This window comes from Lissotriton vulgaris, chromosome 5, assembly GCF_964263255.1.
Source record: "Lissotriton vulgaris chromosome 5, aLisVul1.2, whole genome shotgun sequence".
Lineage (NCBI taxonomy): Eukaryota > Metazoa > Chordata > Amphibia > Caudata > Salamandridae > Lissotriton > Lissotriton vulgaris.
In genome coordinates this window covers 1,558,203,931-1,558,223,176 of record NC_141693.1, presented here as the reverse complement: position 1 = coordinate 1,558,223,176, position 19,246 = coordinate 1,558,203,931, and the positions used below count along the sequence as shown (strand labels likewise).

The window sequence follows — 19,246 nt, the reverse complement described above, 5'->3', positions numbered from 1 at the left end:
TATCTCTCTGTCCATCTCTTCCTTTCTAGGCCACATTGGTGGGCAAACAGTGGCCTCCCCATTTGGTCTTATGAGCTCTCTCACTCCCCGTGATTGTGACCCCTGACGTGGAATTAGCCGCTGGCTGGTAGGTGTCTGTCAGCCACAGTGTGGCCGGCCCGGTCTGTGGGTAGTGACTGGCCCGCCGGGAGCTGGCCCATTGCTCACGGTGCTGAAGGCTTTGTGGGGCAGCACTAGTGGAGCGCAGGGACGGTGGGAAAGTCCGGGCTGTTGCAGCAGCTTCTCTGTGAGGGGGGACCAGCCTCAAATTTACACTGTGACATTGCGGCTAATTTTCAGGGCAGGCAAGTGGTGCACAATGTCAGCAGTCAGAGTCCCTGCTAAATAGGGCATCAAATCGGCGCAACTCATACAGGGTGCACAATACATCGATCCATGGTATTTGGTAAATCAGTCCTCTTTAACGTTTATCAAGTGCCTGTGCACAGCCTACTGGCTATCCTGTCAAGGGAACAGCCTCACCTCCCCACATCCAAAGGCCTTGTCTTTGCTTTGGGAGCAAGTTCACATCTCGTCAAGGGGGGTTTCAGCTTCGTGGTGGCAGTTGGTGCTCATGCAAGTGGGCCTCAAGAGGATTTCATCAGGAAAAAGGTAACTTCCAAGTGTCCCTTTTCCAAACTTTTTACCAAACATTCAACTTCATCAGTGAATTGGGCTTTTTGATGAATATTTCAAAACGTCTATGAAAGAATTTTGTAGCTGTTTCCTAGCCAGAAATAATATTATTAAATCTAATATTGCACCCCGATGCTTTCCTATGAAACAGTCAATCTCAACAGTGAAAATAGCTTTTGGGTTTCTCACTGTAAGGACATGTTTAACACTAAACTTGTACATGTTCTATTTTTAAATACCATGCGTCCTCTCTTATGAGCAGTATGGCCTAATTAGGGTTGAGTTAATAATATTTATAAGGAAGGGTCTGACCTTCAAAAGTGGTCATTTTGCCAGGCAGAATTGCCATTCGCGTAGAAGGTGGAGTTCTGAAAGACTCCATGTAGCGGGCAGCGCAAAATCTTTACTCTCACCCTGCTCGCCAAAGTTAATGAGCGAGAAATTCTTCCTCCATAACACCTCCCAACGAGAGTTCTCAACCCGAGCGGTTGCAGCTTGTCACTACCGCTCGCATTCAGAGACCTTCCGCTCGGGTTGAGGAAGCTGCTTCTTGAGTAGAACATCTCCTCAAGTGCCAGAAAATAACATTGCCCTCTTGCGCTGTGCGTGGTGCTGTTCATCCTGATTTTACAATGTGGGGCAAACACCCAGTATTAAAAATCAGCACTTGCAACACAAAGTAACGCTCTCTGCCTTTTGCGGAACTCCAGGGAGCACAGCTGAGTTTTTTGGTCACTTACTAGAGGTCTGCCTAGCGGTAACTCTGTGAACTTCACCCAGGCCTACTAGCAATCAGCTTCTGACTAAAAACCATTTAAAAATGCTTATGATTGTTTTTTTTTAACCTATCTTAACAAAGTAATATACTTATTCAATGAAACTGCTATCCTAGATGGAGGCGCCATCTTTTTACAGTTATGTAGCTAAAAATTGGTTATGAAAATTGAGAAAATAATGGCTAGAAGTAATATGGGTCAGTGGATCCTCTGAAAATGCGCCATTTGCCCCCAGAGTTCCATGGACCATAGGTTAAGACCCACTCCGCTCCGTTACGACACAGATGGGACATTGTGGTTCAGAGAGATGGAGGACCTACTGGGCCAGTGTATGAAACAGAGGCAGTGACTTTATAAAGCTGTCAAGTTCCAGCAGTGGACCCAAGATGGACACATACATGCTAAAATCACAAGCCCTCTTCGACAGTCAATTGTTATCGGGATTTAGGCGAACGGACATACTAAGGCAGCATGTAAAGCATCCATTTGCGAAAAGTGTTATGCACAACTTTCTTCATTCAATATGCAACATGTTAAGGTTTGCAATAGACGCAGCATTTCGCTCACCTGTCACTGATATTGACACCGTGCCACTCTCCCTGGACTGGATAGCTCGCCGGAGTGTTTCTTTTGAGTACAAGCAGCTGTAAGATCCCTCCGCCTCTGCATCAGAAGTTAATATCTTATGAGAGGCTCTGCCTGTGGATGAGACTTCCATCCGCTGCCCCCCTGCCTTCTTGAAAAACTGGAATTGTAGAGGTGTGTGCTCCGCTGAAGCAATACATGTCAACGTCACAGGTTCCCCACTGATGTAAACAGTGTAGTGAGGGGTCAGAGCTATGGACGGAGCTGGGGGAGTATCTGAAAAAGAGGATGGTGCTCATCAAGAAGGCAGACAGATATGCATCACAGACAAGATTCTGAATTTACAGAGACATAGAAGATGGATTAATTACATTAAATGCCATCATAGCTTCAAAAAACAACCACTAGGCTCTTTTATACTGAGCTGTAAATAGTAGGTAGAAAAATATGCTAGCACAAATAGTGGTGCTAGAACAATTTTCAGAGTGGGGTTTCTGCAATCAGTGTTACATTACATCACTGAACTCATAATGACTGTGAAAAACCAAAGTGGCACCCAAAACACAGGTGCAGCAAATGAGCCTCGCCCATTTGACAAAAGAGAAGTAAGGGTGTAGTATGTCACTGCTGGTGCACTTTGGAGCAGTCTGTTGCAAATATGTTACTCATGCATGGTGTGGTAGTGCAGTGTCATTTATAAACAGCATGTTTTCTGTTGAAATGGACACTAACCTAAAACTATAGAGAGCACAAACCATAATGTATGGAAAAGGGGTTTCAGCGAATATTTGTCGTTTCGCATCACCAAGAAAAGGTTCTTGATTTGTTTTGATTCAGATAAAATCTTTGGTTTCATCACACTTTGCTAAAAACACACTAAAGGCCTCATTATGATGTTAGTGGGAAAGGCCCTGAACGGCAGTCAGATTCACCAAAATCGTGTCGGAAACGATGTTACCGACTCGATCGGAATAATTTCCAACTGACCGATTATGATGTACTCGGTCGGAAAGCAAACCGTTTGGTCAGTCCGAATCGGTTCCAACCGGCATTCTGGAACTCCGAGTCAGTCGTAGCCGAATCGTACAGCACTATGGACCGCGTTTCTGACCGACATATTACGATGTTGGATTCGAACAGCCTTTCCGAATCGGTCTGTTTCACAGAAAAAGGCTGTCAGAAACTGACTGTGGGGGCCTCTAGCAGGCCCCCATTCATCCTGAGACCTCGGGTTGGGGGCCAAGGGGTACCCATGGGACCCATCTTTCAAACCATGCACAGTGTGGAAGGCACCATGGAGTGCCCGCCACAGGGTGCAGGGTTTTCTGCAGCCACCCCTTTTTCCAATAGGAGCCTGTGTTGTCGTGGGACCACTGGCTCCCATTGATGTCAATGGGAGACTTTCCGAACGGTGTTCAGAAGCATTGTAATCGGTTGGTCGGACTTGCCGAACACGAGTTGGTCGGCACCGATTCCGACAAGGAGTCGATTAGTTTGCTTTCTGACCGACATCGTAATGAGGCCCCAAATGTGCACTCTCCTAACTGCTGATATTTTTTCTAATATTTGTACAATTCATTTATAGGTATTTCACACCCGCGAGACTACTACAAAGTTCACTTTACAAAATACTCTCCCCTCCTCCTGTTCAATCCTGGATGGATCAGCTGAATTTACTCAATAAAAAACCCATCATTGTTGACAGCGCTAAATCCCTAGGTGTAATACTTGACAAAAGACTCAACCTAATCTCCCACATCAACTTCATTGCTAAGAACGCATGTTACCAGCTGCGCCTTCTGTGGGGGATTTGTCGGTTCTACATGAAGAAAGACCTAAAAACATTGGTTCAATCACTAGTTCTCTCTAGACTGGATTACTCCAATTCTCTTCTGACTGGCCTACCCAAATCTCACCTCTCTCCCCTCAAATCCGTCCTCCATTCAGCAGCTCTCATTATTTCAGGGTCCAAATGAGTGAATGAATGTCCTATCCAGTCTTCTCTTTGATGGCCGCCCATCAAGGCAATATCTATTTACAAAACTGCCTGCATCACCCACAAAGTCTTGCACACTTCCTCGCCTTGTTACCTGGTGAATAAACTCGAAATGTCTGAAGGCTCGAGACCTTCTCAGAATACGGAAAAGTTTCTGCTTGAGTCCCCCTTCTTCAAAAGGGAAGGATCAATGGCTCAATCGTTCTCAGATAATGCGGTGGGAATCTGGAATTCGCTTCCGCCATTGCTCCGTGCCAACACTTCTATCCGGATCTTCAAAGCTGACCTCAAATCTCTTCTCTTCCAAAGACACTTTCAGAACTAATACCTTCATTATCAGACCCCTCTAGGAAGTCAGTTCATCATTGCATTTGATATTGTGTTATTGCCTTCTATGGTTTTACCCTAGCTATCCTGTTAATTTTTGTAACGCTCTATTTTGAAAGATTTCTCTTATGTAGCGTAACTGGTTCTATTGTATAGCGCTTCGACACCTTCGGGTAAAGTCCACACTATATAAAAATGCAATAAATAAATAAATAAAGAGTGCTGAATCATATTTTAATAATCTTGTCTGGGACAATTTATTTTGTCCTGCTTTAGGGGATAGTGGTGGTAGATACCTGGCATTTGTGCACTCTAAAGTACTTTGTAAAGTGTTTTCATTACTTCTGACAATTGTTAAGTGTGGCTGTTCTCTAGTACCTCCACTAATTTGTAAAGGCAAAGCAAGTTGTTTGTATGAATATTCCACTCCTCACAACCCACAGCTATAGGCCATCTTGGTGTGGCGAATGTTCTCCTCTAACACCCCTATGACAGTAGTTCTTAAGGCTTTGACATTTGTTGCCCCCATTAACCCCTCCCATGCTCGTGACGGAACCGCTCCGTCACGAGCCTCGGGTGGGCTGTGCTGGTCACGGAGCGGTTCCGTCACAACCCGGCCGCGCGCCTGTGCGGCGCGTTCTATTGAGCGGACGGTGCCATGACGGAACCGCTCCGTCACAAGCACAGCCCACCCGAGGCTTGTGACGGAGCGGTTCCATCACGAGAACAGGAGCGCCGCGCGGCCCCCCTCTCCCCTAGCGCTGCGGCGGAATTTCCGCCGCAGCGAAGGGGTAAAATTACAACTAGAATCAAGGAACTACATGGCATTTCTATGATTCATACCTCAAGAATAATACATAAAGAAGTACACACTGTATGCATATCTACTTTCCTCTGCAACTGCATTTCTAAATATGGGAATGACTACACACTATAGTAAAATCAGGGCTGTATATGCAAATCAATAAGTAATCATTTGAAATCAGAGCTTTCAGCAAAAAAGGTGGGGCATGAGTCTCCGCACTCTCTGCAGTGCGCCGAGAGGAGTTTACACCACTAGTGCTAAAATTCTGCACTAGGAACTTTACCCCACGTAAGTATCTTCGTGGATTGGGCCCTGGCTTTAGGTGTGCAGATGTGTATAATTTTCTAGAAAACCAGAGGCAATTGAAAAGTGTTTTTAGTCATCAGCTGATTGATAGTTCAGGTTAGAGTGCGTTAGAATGTATATTCACACATTGTGAGAAATTGGGGTATTAGTTGAGGGGGTTGAGCACCCACCTAAAGTAATAGCCACAACACTTGTCAGGATGAACCCATATAGTCACTAAGTAACCTGAGCGCAAGCCCATGGCATCTATGGCACACAGCAGACAGGCTTGGCCTAAAGGCTATATTTAAAAGTATGTATGCAGTACCAGAACAGTAATCAAAACATAACACAAGAAAAATTCCAAACCAATTTATAAAAATAGAATAAATTGTAATAAATCAGATGATACCAAAGCAATAAAAAAACAAGAAAGGAAACCGGATTTATGGCTTTTTAAAGTTTAAACAGTAAACAAAGAATGACATAAAAAATCATTAAGCGCTTGACTGGTACCTAGGCACAAATTAAGGTAAACCATGATGGAGCATGAGCCGGATACAGAAACCAGGTTTGACCTGGCCAGAAATGTTACCTTTGAGCTCTGAAATGCAAGTCAAAAGTTATCAGTGGAGCAAAGCAGCTGATTGTAGCCAAAGAGGGATCCATGCAGAAGCGGCTACTACCGGGCAGTAGTGGGAGGGCGGGGAGATCTGGGGGTTAAAAAACAAAAGATAATGGGGAAAAAAATTGCTTATCTTCCCAACAGCTCTTTTTCCCTCATCCTCGCTCTCTTCGGTCAACAAAACAGGAAGCACCCAGACTTCCAACTCCCCTGACCAAATCACAATTCTTCCTTACAGTAGCTTTGTGAGTGGTTTGAGCGTCGTGGTTCGGCACGCAGAGAGGGAATGGGAGGCTGGACATGTTCTTCACCAGGCTGCACAACACAGCCCAGTGGAGAACATGCCAAGTGTGCATGATGGTTTGGCCAGCCCGAGACAGCTGGACAAACCCTCATGTGCACTTAGGAGAGTGCCACCAATCCTCTTCCTGCTCTGCGTTAAGTGCAACACCACCCACACCCTTAAATAGCCAGTAATGAAAAATAAGATGATAATAACATTGTTATTATCATTTTATTTTTCTTGTGGGGCAACGCTGCTCCGCTCAGCGGAGGAGCCACCCCATGATCCATGTCATTGGATAGATGCTGGATGAGGTCTTGGTGCAGCAGTTAACATCAGGCAGGAAAGTTCTGAGCATGAAAAATTTGAATTCTGTGCCTAAAGAAGGGCCAATACCGACTGGAGCCCAGTGAAGATTTCCACCTTCAGACTTAATCAAATATTTGAAGCTCGGATTTTTCCAGCGGGGCCGAACTGAGGGCTGTAGTCGCAGAAGGCCCTAGGAAGCATAATGTCTGCAAGGCCTCGCTACATTGGATTTGATGCTGTGGAAAATCTTTGGCCCAGAGGCAACACAACTTCATTGGATCGGCTTGAAAGTTTAGTCACAGTCCTCTGGAGGTTCTCGAAGGTGAAATATGTCAGTGGCAGGTTCCCTAGCAGGTACAGTTGGAACTGGTCAGCTGGACAGTTGCAGAAAAAGACCTCTTATAGATTGTGTGTCTAAGTAGCTTGAACAGGGGGTGTTCTTTTAGACCCTTGGAATCCACTTCTTTGTCTGGGGTACAAGAGAAGGAGCAGTTCCAGTCTTCTAGGCACTTCTCAGGTCACAGACAGCAGGCCCGCGCTCTTCTGTTCTTCCACAGGTCCAGAACCTGTTCTGAGTAGGATACTGGTAATACCACATTTATCCCCTGCATTATGCCAGCATGGCACTAGGCTGCAGGTTGGGGAAACTCCTAGCTACTACTTAGCCAATGGGGTAAATGATCCAAGGGGTACCCATATCCACATGTGCAGCATTTCCTGTGTGCCCTACTCTGAACAATCCCACAGTGCCCTTACTTAAAACCAGGGCAGGATTGGTTATGCCAGGCACCGGGCAATCCCCCGTAGGCTGGATGTAGTGGAGGCTGGGTTTGTGATAGGGGGCTGGTTTTGTTGCTGGGCCGATTTGGACACCGAGGACAGCGTGACCGAGCAAACAAGCACAACTATGTCTATCTGAATAAAATGCAGCTGCTGCTGGTGCCGTCCGTGTCAGTGATGTCATGTCACCCAAATTTTATTTCTAGCCAGGACTAATTATTATTATACTTGAAAAATCCACCGGCATTGTCTGGACGCACCAGGATGCGCAGTGCGCAGTGATGTCATTGTCTACTCTCTCTCAGTCTCCGCATCCGCCTCTGTGTGCCGCGGTACGTACAGGCATTTACCCTCAGGGTGGGGTCTGGTCTCGATTCTGGAGATCATGCGCAAGCGCATTGGGGGTCGCGCAATAAAAAGTGCGTGTGACTGTGAGGCAGAGAGAGGAGGCCACTACCCTAGAGAAAGAGAGGCTGGAGCGGAGCCTGGAGGTACCCCATAATTTAATTATTACTAGCCTGCCACCGTGCGCCCCAGGTGAGTGATCGTTTCATTGCATTTCTTGCATGCCACCCTGATTCAGTGGGATCCCTGATCAATTTATTGGCGGGCTGGAATTAAAAGTAAAAGTCTGGTTGGTGGTTAGGCCCCGGCCCGGCCGCGTTCGGCGACCGCAGCGCAGTGGATTTCCTGAGCAGTGCTCACAAAATAAATCCACTGCGCTGTGGTCGCGGTACCGGGCCAGGCTGGGGCTAAGTAACCAGACTTAGGGCGGAGGCTTGGAATCGGAGCTAGGTGGTGGTGATATCTCCATGACCGGACAAGCAATATTTTTCATTCTTTTGGTTCAAGCTTTGTTCCGATTGGCCGGTCAATCTCTGTCGAGTCACTAGTACACCAGAGAAAACACAAGGGGATCCTTACCCCAGGTTTTTATAAAGATCATACAGGCCTTAAACATGGGTGCCCACAAATAGAAATCATGGTTTAGACAACTCAGTGGGGCTCATTTTGGGCGAATGAAGGCCGGTCTCGTCAGAAATCCGCAGGTTAAGCACAAATTCTTGCCGCAGACGCTCAACACACTGAGCTATATCACTGTAGTAAAACAATAGGACGCATTTTACAGCATGTTTTTGTCTGTAATATGATGACAGTTCTTTAATCAATGTGCCAGCCTGTACGTCAATCATTACCGGACACGTCACGCCCGCCAGACAGTCAGTGCAGTCCTGGCTCCGCCAAGTAACGGAATATTACATTTTGGTGGTAGGAGGGACGTCTCGAACACGAGGCGCCACTGCAGAAGGGTGTGGGGCCCACTGGCTGAGACCGGACTGCACATCGGGGTTATGAAGATGGTCGAGGGTGTCGGACTGTGTCTTCAAGACAGCACTAGACGGGCCACTTGACTCCTAACCCCCCGCTGCGACCCACTCACTGGACAAAAACGGACCATTGGCAGATTTAACCACAAGCAACTGCTTGTGCATTATTCACAATTTAGCATTTTTTGCTCCCAAATAAACGACATTATGCCTTCCTGTAATACCGTGATGCAGTCTAGTGGTTGGGGTGGAGCTAAGGAGGGGAACAGGAACGGGAGGAGCCAGGGAAAGACCTCGGGGCAGTTAGTGTAAGGACAGGGACGAGGTAGGATGTATGAATAAAGGCTCCAAATGGAATACATCCTGTGTCTGTTATAATTTAGTAGCACGATGCTACAGCTGGCGACGAGGGTGACTGTATCAGATCATGGCGGTGGGAAAAGCAACACAACGGTCCAATCCCTGCATTGAAGTGCTGCCCCCAGTGACACAGACTGACATTCAGAGTTTGGGTCCCAAATGGAACCAGTGGTTGGAATCACTGGACGATTTTCTTGACGCAATCGGTGAACGAAGAGATGGAAAATGTCTGATACTACTCCTCCAGCTGGTGGGTCATGAGGGCCGACGTTTAATCAGAACATTCTCTGAAAAGGACACAGACACCTATGAAAGACTCCAAGAAAAGCTACGCGCCCATTTCAACGCACAGGCAGACGTGGATCATGATCGCATTGCCTTCAACACAGCACGGCAGGAACCAGGAGAACCATTGCCAAACTTCATCACCCGGTTACAAAATCTGGTACAATGCTGCCATTTCAACACATTTACAAATGAGGGAGCAGTTCGGCTCAGGATAATCGAAGGCAGTTCAAGTTCTAATACGAAGCGCAAGATCCTTTAAGGTCATTGGTCGCTAAAGGATATCATCAGGAAGGCCGAAGTTGGAGAGCGGGTCAAAGCAAGGAAAATATTCAATAAACTGCACCCGAGTGCAAGACGCAAAGACACTAATAAAGCTCAAGAAACAAACAAAACCAGAAACGGGGAAGGTGAAGGCAGAACAGAGTCAAGACAACGGGAGGGACAAAGTGACATGAAATACTCTGAGTCAACAACACAAAAGACCAAGATGATCCAGGTGTGCGACAGCGTCACTGATACAACCTCAAGGAGTCATTCAACATATGGTGCAAACGATTCTGAAGCAGAGGACGTGTCAAGTGAGACAGATCGCACCAATGGACCAGATGACAGCCTGCCCAACAAAGGTGCAAGAAAGGCAAACTATAGAAGACTGGACCAGTCACGTCAGCACTGGAAATCGGTACATGATCACACCCGTAACACAGATTTCAGTGCACAAAACAAGCGGGAAGAGGAAGACAAATGCATCCACGACATCCGAGACAATGAAGAAACTGAGAGGAGGTCGTTATTATCACACGAGAGAGGCAGAGACAAAATACCCAAGTATCAACCACAAGAAATAAGCATGTGATTATCAAACAACCTCGCCATCGAAATGACAATGAAGCCATGTCGAGAAAGGTACCCGGAGAAATATCCCAAAGTTAACTCTGACTCGAGGAGCAGCTCGTCACGGCCTACCCGTTTCAGAAATCTACCATTCAAGACACACTCAAGGGAATGTTCTCAAAGATCAACAACAAAAGACTCCTCCGATTCAGAAAGCATGTCTGTCCGATCTCTCGGGTCGACCGAGTCATGGTCCTGAGAATGGCCATGGCATCAATCACTCAAACACACCACAGAACCACCGGACATTCTTCCCATCCAGAGCGACATAGCTCACACCGATGTCTCTGAATACTCAATCACCCCACAAGACAACATGTCATGTCAGTCGCAAATATATCAAGACATCAATAATATACCGTTACCCCTGAAGGGGTCAGCGAGGCTGACTCAAAGGGCCTACAGAAGGAAACAGACATAGGGGGCATTACCAACTGGATGGGAAAAGACTATCCAGCCACTCTGCAAGGAAGGCCGGATGTGGTGACAGCGACAGATCATCATCGGATGAGAGAGAAACAGGCCCATGCCCAGATAATTAAATGGTTCACCAGTCTCAAACGCGAGTGGGAGTGGGTGAGACACCAGAGGCAGCAAATGAGTCCCCTAACCAAATTAGGATGACCCTTTCAGATAGTGCCCTACCGTCTGGCATGCATGACTCTGAACAGGAGGACAGTGTTGCCCTCGACCGGACAAGACAAAAGGAAGTAGAATTATATGAGGGTGCTCGGAAGAGAACCAGAACAACATCCACTCACGGAGGAGATCGAGCGTTAATCGAACAAGAGCCACAAAGGAAGACGGAGTGCCGCCATCAAGCTGAGCCCTTCACAGTTACCTCCTGAGGGGCAATCATGGTCGCCTCAGAAACTGAAGATGAGTGGATAACCCAGAAGCTCATAGGAAACCGCCATGAACCTAGGAACAAGAAGATCACACAAGACATTTCGCAATTTCAAAGATGCACTCCTGTATTCAAGGATGATCTTGTCAAGGCAACAGAAAGCCACACCAAGGAAATGGAGACGAGTCTCCAGAGCCTAAACAGGCGGCCTGCAGACCCGTGTGGCTGATTGAGGAACTATAAACATGTTGGATGCTAAGTTTATTTTGTTAACAAGGGGGGAAGATGTAATACCGTGATGCAGTCTAGTGGTTGGGGTGGAGCTACGGGGGGAGACAGGAACGGGAGGAGCCAGGGAAAGACCTCGGGGCAGTTAGTGTAGGGAGAGGGTCGAGGTAGTATATATGAATAAAGGCTCCAAATGGAATGCATCCTGTGTCTGTTCTAATTTAGTAGCACGATGCTACACTTTCTTTAAATTAAACTCCTATTTGAAGTCTATGGTAAAAGGTGTACATGTTTCAGAGCGCCCTGCACCTTACACAGCCTTACTGTGGGGTTTTAGTAAGGCATTTCAGTCCAAAATCCTCATTTTTTTCACAGAAGAATGCCTCTTTTGATCTCTTGTGCACTCCAGGCACATCCACCGATGCATGCTACCCTCTGAGTTCGAGGCTGCCATAGGAAGCTACCAGCGGCTGTTCGGAGAAGTGGTGGCTGCACTGGCTGGGCTGGCCTCCTGGCTCCAGGCTATGAGGTCGGACTCGGAGCAGACTGCAGCATCGTATTTGCACATTCTAATGGAATAAGAGTGGGCTTGGGCTTGGATTGCCATACTGTATTTGCTACTAATTGAACACTGGCAACTAGCTTGGACTCCATTAATGTCATTTGGAAATGCTTTCCTGCTGAGTCAGGACTGTGTTTCACTCCACGTGTTCACATTCACCGTATTTGCATGTCTAAATGTAGAATCACCAACTAAAGCTGCCATGGTAATACATATATGCTAGATTCCCTCTCTGGTCACATCCCTACAACCAAACGGTCCCTAGCAGCCACTTCTTCTCTATTTCCCCAATCAACTATGTAGGCCTTGTGCACTACATAGCTGAAAAAAAATCATAATCAGATTTTTTTTATCACAGCTCTGCACTACCTAGGGACTAATGAAGTAATTTAAGTCTGGCAGTCAGAGCATCAAGTGTGGTTTGTGCTTCCCCAGGCTCAGTGCGCAGATTAAAGGCACAGTATAGGCGACCACTCACTAACTTGGATTAGAGAGAACTGACTGGGCTCATAAGTACACTCGGCCTGTATGTTAACATTCTGAGCCCGGGCTCAGCTGAACACAGTACAACTCTGGCATTTACAAACTAGACTACAGGCTAGATGTATGCTTACAGAGCAGGATGCGCTCCCATGACCTGCACATAGCCGCATATCCCAATTACAGTTGTGACCCCCTGTAGTGTAGAGCTAGTTTAAACATCTTCAAGTCCAGCCCTGCCTGAGCTCTATGGGGCAGATTTACAAGCCCCTTGCGCCTCTTTCACACCACCGTTGTGTCACTTGTGCAAAGGAAGCAGAGTCCATTATCCGCATTTTGAATGGGGCCTGAGAAGTGAGAACAAAAAGGGATAAAATGGAGCGAAATGCCAATAACACCATTTCTTATCGCATTACCAAATCATAGCGCTTTAAAACCCTAGGGGTGGTGCAAGTGCTCAAGGCGCGCACGTTCACGCCAAGCAGGCCACAAGGAAGACTACTCTAGTTATAGTTTTAAGGGCATATGTTTGATGACCTTAATTAAATGTCATGATGTGTCTTGCTTGAGTTACACTCACAGCTTTGAAGATGTGCTCAAGAGGGTAAACACCAGTTAGTCTGTTTTTAAACACAGGGGTCTGACTGTTTAGGAGCGCATCATTTCCCAGTTAACTCCATAAAAACGTCCTGCGTGCCTCCCTCTCTGTGTTAGAGGCTGGTCTGTTCATGTGATCTGTGTTGTCTCTCCAGTAACGCTTCTATGCATTGATTTGTTGAGACCTGATTTTACTTTGTTTAACTTTGTTTACTCCCTCTTTTTTTGTTTCTACCTTAATATTGATTTCACACGTTCTTTATTTGATATACTCTGTTGTAGCCATATAAGGTCATTTCCATGCTATGGATTCTACGGAGTCAATCAGCCTGTCTTTCTGTATGTCTATCTGTCTGTCTATCCACATTTAAATGTAAACGTTATGGGTGTTACCGAGTCAGTCAGGCTGTCTGTCTAGTGTCTATCCACGTTTAAAGTTACATTTTATTGGTGGTGCCGGAGTCTCTTCATCTGTCTATCTACCTACATGACTACCTACGTAATTCATCTATCCATCAAGCCACCCACCCACCCACCCATCCATCCATTCCTCAATACATCCATCCATCTCTTGCACCTTTGCTCCCACCCTTCCATCTATCTCTCTGTCCATCTCTTCCTCTCTAGGCCACATTGGTGGGCAAACAGTGGCCTCCCCATTTGGTCTTATGAGCCCTCTCACTCCCCGTGGGTGTGACCCCTGACGTGGAATTAGCCGCTGGCTGGTAGGTGTCTGTCAGCCACAGTGTGGCCGGCCCGGTCTGTGGTTAGTGACTGGCCCGCCGGGAGCTGGCCCATTGGTCACGGTGCTGAAGGCTTTGTGGGGCAGCACTAGTGGAGCTCAGGGACTGTGGGAAAGTCCGGGCTGTCGCAGCAGCTTCTCTGTGAGGGGGGACCAGCCTCAAATTTACACTGTGACATTGCGGCTAATTTTCAGGGAAGGCAAGTGGTGCACAATGTCAGCAGTCAGAGCCCCTGCTAAATAGCGCATCAAATCAGCGCAACTCATACAGGGTGCACAATACATCGATCCATGGTATTTGGTAAATCAGTCCTCTTTAACGTTTATCAAGTGCCTGTGCACAGCCTACTGGCTATCCTGTCAAGGGAACAGCCTCACCTCCCCACATCCAAAGGCCTTGTCTTTGCTTTGGGAGCAAGTTCACATCTCATCAAGGGGGGTTTCAGCTTCGTGGTGGCAGTTGGTGCTCATGCAAGTGGGCCTCAAGAGGATTTCATCAGGAAAAAGGTAACTCCCAAGGGTCCCTTTTCCAAACTTTTTACCAAACATTCAAATTCATCAGTGAATTGGGCTTTTTGATAAATATTTCAAAACGTCTAAAAATGAATTTTGTAGCTGTTTCCTAGCCAGAAATAATATTATTAAATCTAATATTGCACCCCAATGCTTTCCTATAAAACAGTCAATCTTGCTACAGTGAAAATAGCTTTTGGGTTTTTCTCACTGTAAGGACATGTTTAACACTAAACTTGTTTGAGGGGACGTAGAAATGTCCCCGTTTATTTCCATTAGTGATATATTGCTTGGAGCTATATTTGAGGGAACACTAGTAGTTTCAGTTGACATTTCGCTCCTGGTTATTTCTGTTAGCCCCCTAGGATTTGAATTTTCTAACTTCTCCTCAGACGTGAAGATTTTGATTGAGTAATCACCAGTATTTGGAGACGGTGGAATGGTCTCGTTCTGTATAGAGAAATTACCTCCTCTCACTTGCACCGACTGCTGAACCTTAAAGTAAGACCGTAGGGAGGGAGTTACTTTAATCTTTTGTTTTGACGCGAGCAATCCCTGTGCTTTCGATTTCGTGGATCTTAATTGTATGTTTTCTGATAGTTCCGCTAAGTTGGGGGACACTCTCTGCTTTCTTTTTGTACTTCTCGGGGTCACACTCTTTTTCAGAGGAGCGAGCTGTTTAGCTAGTTGGCGGTTTCTCAGACAATAGGAGGATTTTCCCCCACTTCCCAGCTCTTTCTCTGATTCAGTTAAAGTTTCTGTTTCCACTCCCCCTTTAGGTTTCCTAGATCTTGTATTGTACGAAAATATCCCTATTTGGGTTTGAGTATCACGCTCCCCTTTGATTTCCCCACTGTCTTTTTGTTCTATAATGGTGTGTTGGGTGCAGCTTGTTATTAAATCCGGCGTTATTTTTTCAAAATCACTCACTCCTCCACGTACCTGATTTTTTGCTTTTCCAGGAACTTCCAGCTTTTCTTTTGGTTGCTTCTGTTCACTGTATGTCTGAGGTCTTAAGGACAATTCTGCTTTCCCTCCAGGGGGTAGAAGAGACTCCTTCTCCTCACTCATCGACAGAAGGGTATTTGAAAATTCAGCTCTCAATGAGCAGCCTGTTTTTTGCTGACCGACCTCCTTAAATTCCTTTTGTACTGGTGCCTGGGCAAATGTTTGCGAAAGTGGCAGTCTCTCTGTGTCAGGTATTAAGCTTGAAACTGACCGCGACGATTCGTCCCGTCCGCTTCCCTGCTTCGGCTCCGTCCTGCTGACTCGCTACCCGTGCCCCGGAACAGGAAGGTAATCGTCTGGAACGCCCTGCGGCAGTTCAGCATAGCTCTTCGTGCTACGGTCCAGATTCCGACCTGCAGCGGTGGCGGTGAGAATGGGGATTTGGAAGGTACGTTTTGTTTCCACGGATTTCCGAATGTCATAACGCACTGTTAATTCGGATTGGAGTTTCTTAAAACATCCGTCCAAGTTCTTTGCGACTGGGGGTGATCAGTCAGGGCGTTTATGGCGTCTATCAGCGTTCTATGTTTCCGTTCTTCGCATTTACCACTTTCCTTCTACATTACTCCCCTTTTCTTGCCTCTCTCGTGCCTTTGATGAAAAATTTTGTGAGAAGGCAGAACGGATAGAAAGAAAAGCTGCGGAGAGTGTATCTTTTAGTCCGTTGTGTGCTGGTGGGTCAGAGCTCCCGACCGAGAGTCTCAGCCGGCCGCCATCTTCCTTCATTTCTACGTCGCCTCAAACAGAAATTTCGGAGCGAACAGTGGATCAAGCAAGTAACGATCTCCTAGTAGCGAATCAAACCGGAAAAGTCATGGAGATGTTCCTGGACAAAATAATGGGTGAAATGAGGGAAAAATTCTTAGTTTCCGAGGGAAACCAGAACAAGATACGTGAGGTCTGTGAAGGCTTGGACCAAAAACTAAATGACTTGGGTGAGACAGTCACCGCAGTAGAAACAGCAGTTGAAACCCTTAGTAAAAAGGTGGGCATAAATCAAAAAGAGATTAGACAACTAAAAGACAGCGAACTAACTGTTAAAGAGAAACTGGAATAACTGGAGAACCAAGGAAGAAAAAACAACCTTAGAGTACTAAATGTACCGGAAAACTTGGAGGGATCAGATATAAAAACATTTATTGTCTCCCTTTTTGAAGAATTCTTCCCTTGGACGAAAGACTGCAATTTGATGGAGGACATTCAAAGGGTCCACAGGGATCCCTTCAGGAAAAGCAAAGAAAGAAAAACTCCAAGAAAAATCTTAATTAACTTAAGACTTATACCCTTAAAGAAAAAATACTAAGTGAGGGTTTAAAAAGTGGAATACAAAACAAGGACAACTGGTCTTTCAAAATTCGCTCTGACATATCTAAAGCCACACAAAACAGACAGTGGGAACTGGGGCAGCATATGCAAGAGCTAAAGTCCCTCGGGGCTAATGTGCAGATGAAATTCCCGGCAGCCCTTAGAATCATGTGGCACAATAAAATGCACAATATAAGGGAGCCCCATGAGGTAGAGGATCTTATGTGTCAGATAAAGGACAAGATCCAAAGGGAGAAAACAAACTAGAAGGGACCTTTTATATAAAATAAAAGAAAGAATCAATACCCTGTGATGTAATGGCACGAATGTCTGGAGAAGTACCTCCGAGGTAATTCAGAAAACACGAGAAAAAGGAAAAAAAAAAAAAAAAAAAACCACATGATATAAATATGCCCTAAAAGACAGATTCTTACATCTTAAATGATCAGCTTAACATAATTAGAGAAGGAAAGTGATCTTTTAAAATAAAACAAGATAAATAAGTTAACTGGTGAAACCGGAGCTCGAAGCGGGTGGAAATAACGCCCAAAAGAAGAAGGGAGGCTTCCTCAGGGTGGGAAAATCAATCCTTACAATTATTTAATATTGTAAGTTATGTTAAAACACGGGTGGGGAGCACATTAGGGAAAAAAAAATCAGAAAAAATATCCTCGCAAAACAAAAAATAGGAGTTAAAAGGGAGTCTATTAGACTATATAAAAAATGCCGTAGCATAGTTCAGAACTTAGCAACTTTAAAAAAGATATGGCGAAAGAAAAAATAATTAACGTCCTTTCATGGAACGTTAACGGACTCAGAACACCTAATAGGAGAAGAAGAATCTTGGAATATTTAAAGGAAACGGAGAGTGAGGTTATCATCCTCCAAGAAACTCATCTTGTAAGTACCGAGTGGGATCAAATTATAAAAAAACGAAAATGGGTGGATGCCTGTATATATACACTACGCAAGACTAACGTAAAGGGGGTTGCAATTATCTTTAAAAAATCCCTTAAAGCAAAAGTCGAAAGCAAGGCGGTAGACAGTAAAGGAAGATGGGTAGTGGCTAAAATAAGGATAGATGACAATATCCTCACTATAGTTGGCTACTACGGTCCTAACTTAGATGATCCAACCCCACTCCAAAAACTATACTTGGAACTCCTATCAACCTCTGCTCCCATAATAATAGGAGGTGACTATAATATTATACTCGACCCTAAATTAGATAGATCACCTCCTAACAAACATTTGAATCTACCTAAAATGAGGGAATGGTTAAGAGTCTACAAACAAGATCTAGACCTGGAAGATATGTGGACACAAAAGGGAGTGAAAACACATCCTTTCACTTTCTACAATAAAAAATTAGGACATAGATCAAGAATAGATTTCTTCCTTCTAAACAGGAGCCTCCAAAGTAGTGTTAAAGGCATTTAACACATCCCCGCACACTTATCTGACCATTCAGCAGTGAAATTAACTCTTATTACCTAAAAACATAACTCCTCCTAGATGGACAGTAGATCGATCCATATTTAATAACACACAAAATGTAAACAAGCTAGAAATTGCCTCATTAATTGGGACGCTTACAAAGCTGTGGTAAGGGGAAAGCTACTTAGTTTAGGAGCATATAAAACAAAAATAAAGAATCTTCGGCCCATCTCGCTGTTACCCTACTTAGCGAAGGTGGCTGAGAAAATAGCTAATAGCCAACTTATGGCCCATCTAGAATCTAATGGTGCATTTCACAGCTCCCAATCAGGATTCAGGTCAGGTTATTCTACCAAAACCGCCCTACTGAGAGCGACAGAAACCCTACGGGCAGGTGTAGATGCAGGACAGACCATGGCACTTATAATGCTGGACCTGAGTGCGGCGTTCGACACTGTAGCACACTCCATCTTGCTACAGTGTCTGAACAAAGCCGGGGTCACCCAGGAAGCATTGGGCTGGCTGAAGGCTTTTCTTACCAACCGCTGCTTTCAGGTTCAGAGAGGTGCTTTTCTCTCTGACAGCATTGCCTTGGAACAGGGGGTGCCTCAGGGCTCTGCCCTGAGCCCTACCCTGTTCAACCTGTATATGGCCCCTCTGGCTGAAGTGGTTCAATCGTTCGGCATTGAATTAGTTTCATATGCCGACGATACTCAACTTCTCATCTCCCTATCCCAAGCCCCCTCCGTTTCTTCAGACAACTTTAAATCTTGCATGCAGGCTCTGGCAGGTTGGATGACCCAACACTGCCTGAAGCTTAATGGCTCGAAAACAGAGGTTCTTGTTATGGGAGGTAGGGATACGAGCTGGACCAAGGAGTGGTGGCCTTCATGTCTGGGGCCGCTACCCACCCCCTGTGAAGCAGCCAAAAATCTGGGGATTTGGGTTGACCCTAAACTCTCCTACGACTGCCACGTGAACAGGGTGGTCGGTAAATGCTATGGGGTCTTGAAGACCCTTAACCGTACCCTGGATCTCCTCCCTCTTGAAGCAAGGCGCACTATGACACAGGCGCTCGTGACTTCCAGAATAGACTATGGGAATGTGCTTCTGCTTGGAACATCGCAAAATAACATCAGGAGACTTCAAGTCCTACAGAACACAGCAGCACGTCTAGTCCTCAGACTTCCCAAGAGAGCTCCATCCAAACC

At 45.7% G+C, this 19,246-nt stretch overlaps 1 protein-coding gene across 1 annotated transcript in view; it reads right to left on the bottom strand.

Moving 5' to 3' along the window:
• LOC147715147 (Fc receptor-like protein 5) overlaps positions 1–19,246 on the bottom strand; it is a 515,196-nt gene that overhangs the window by 237,236 nt on the left and 258,714 nt on the right. Inside the window, exon 8 of the mRNA XM_086919770.1 lies at positions 2,019–2,312. Within this exon, the coding sequence (XP_086775896.1) occupies positions 2,019–2,312 (294 nt within the window). The remainder of the gene's footprint in view (positions 1–2,018; positions 2,313–19,246) is intronic.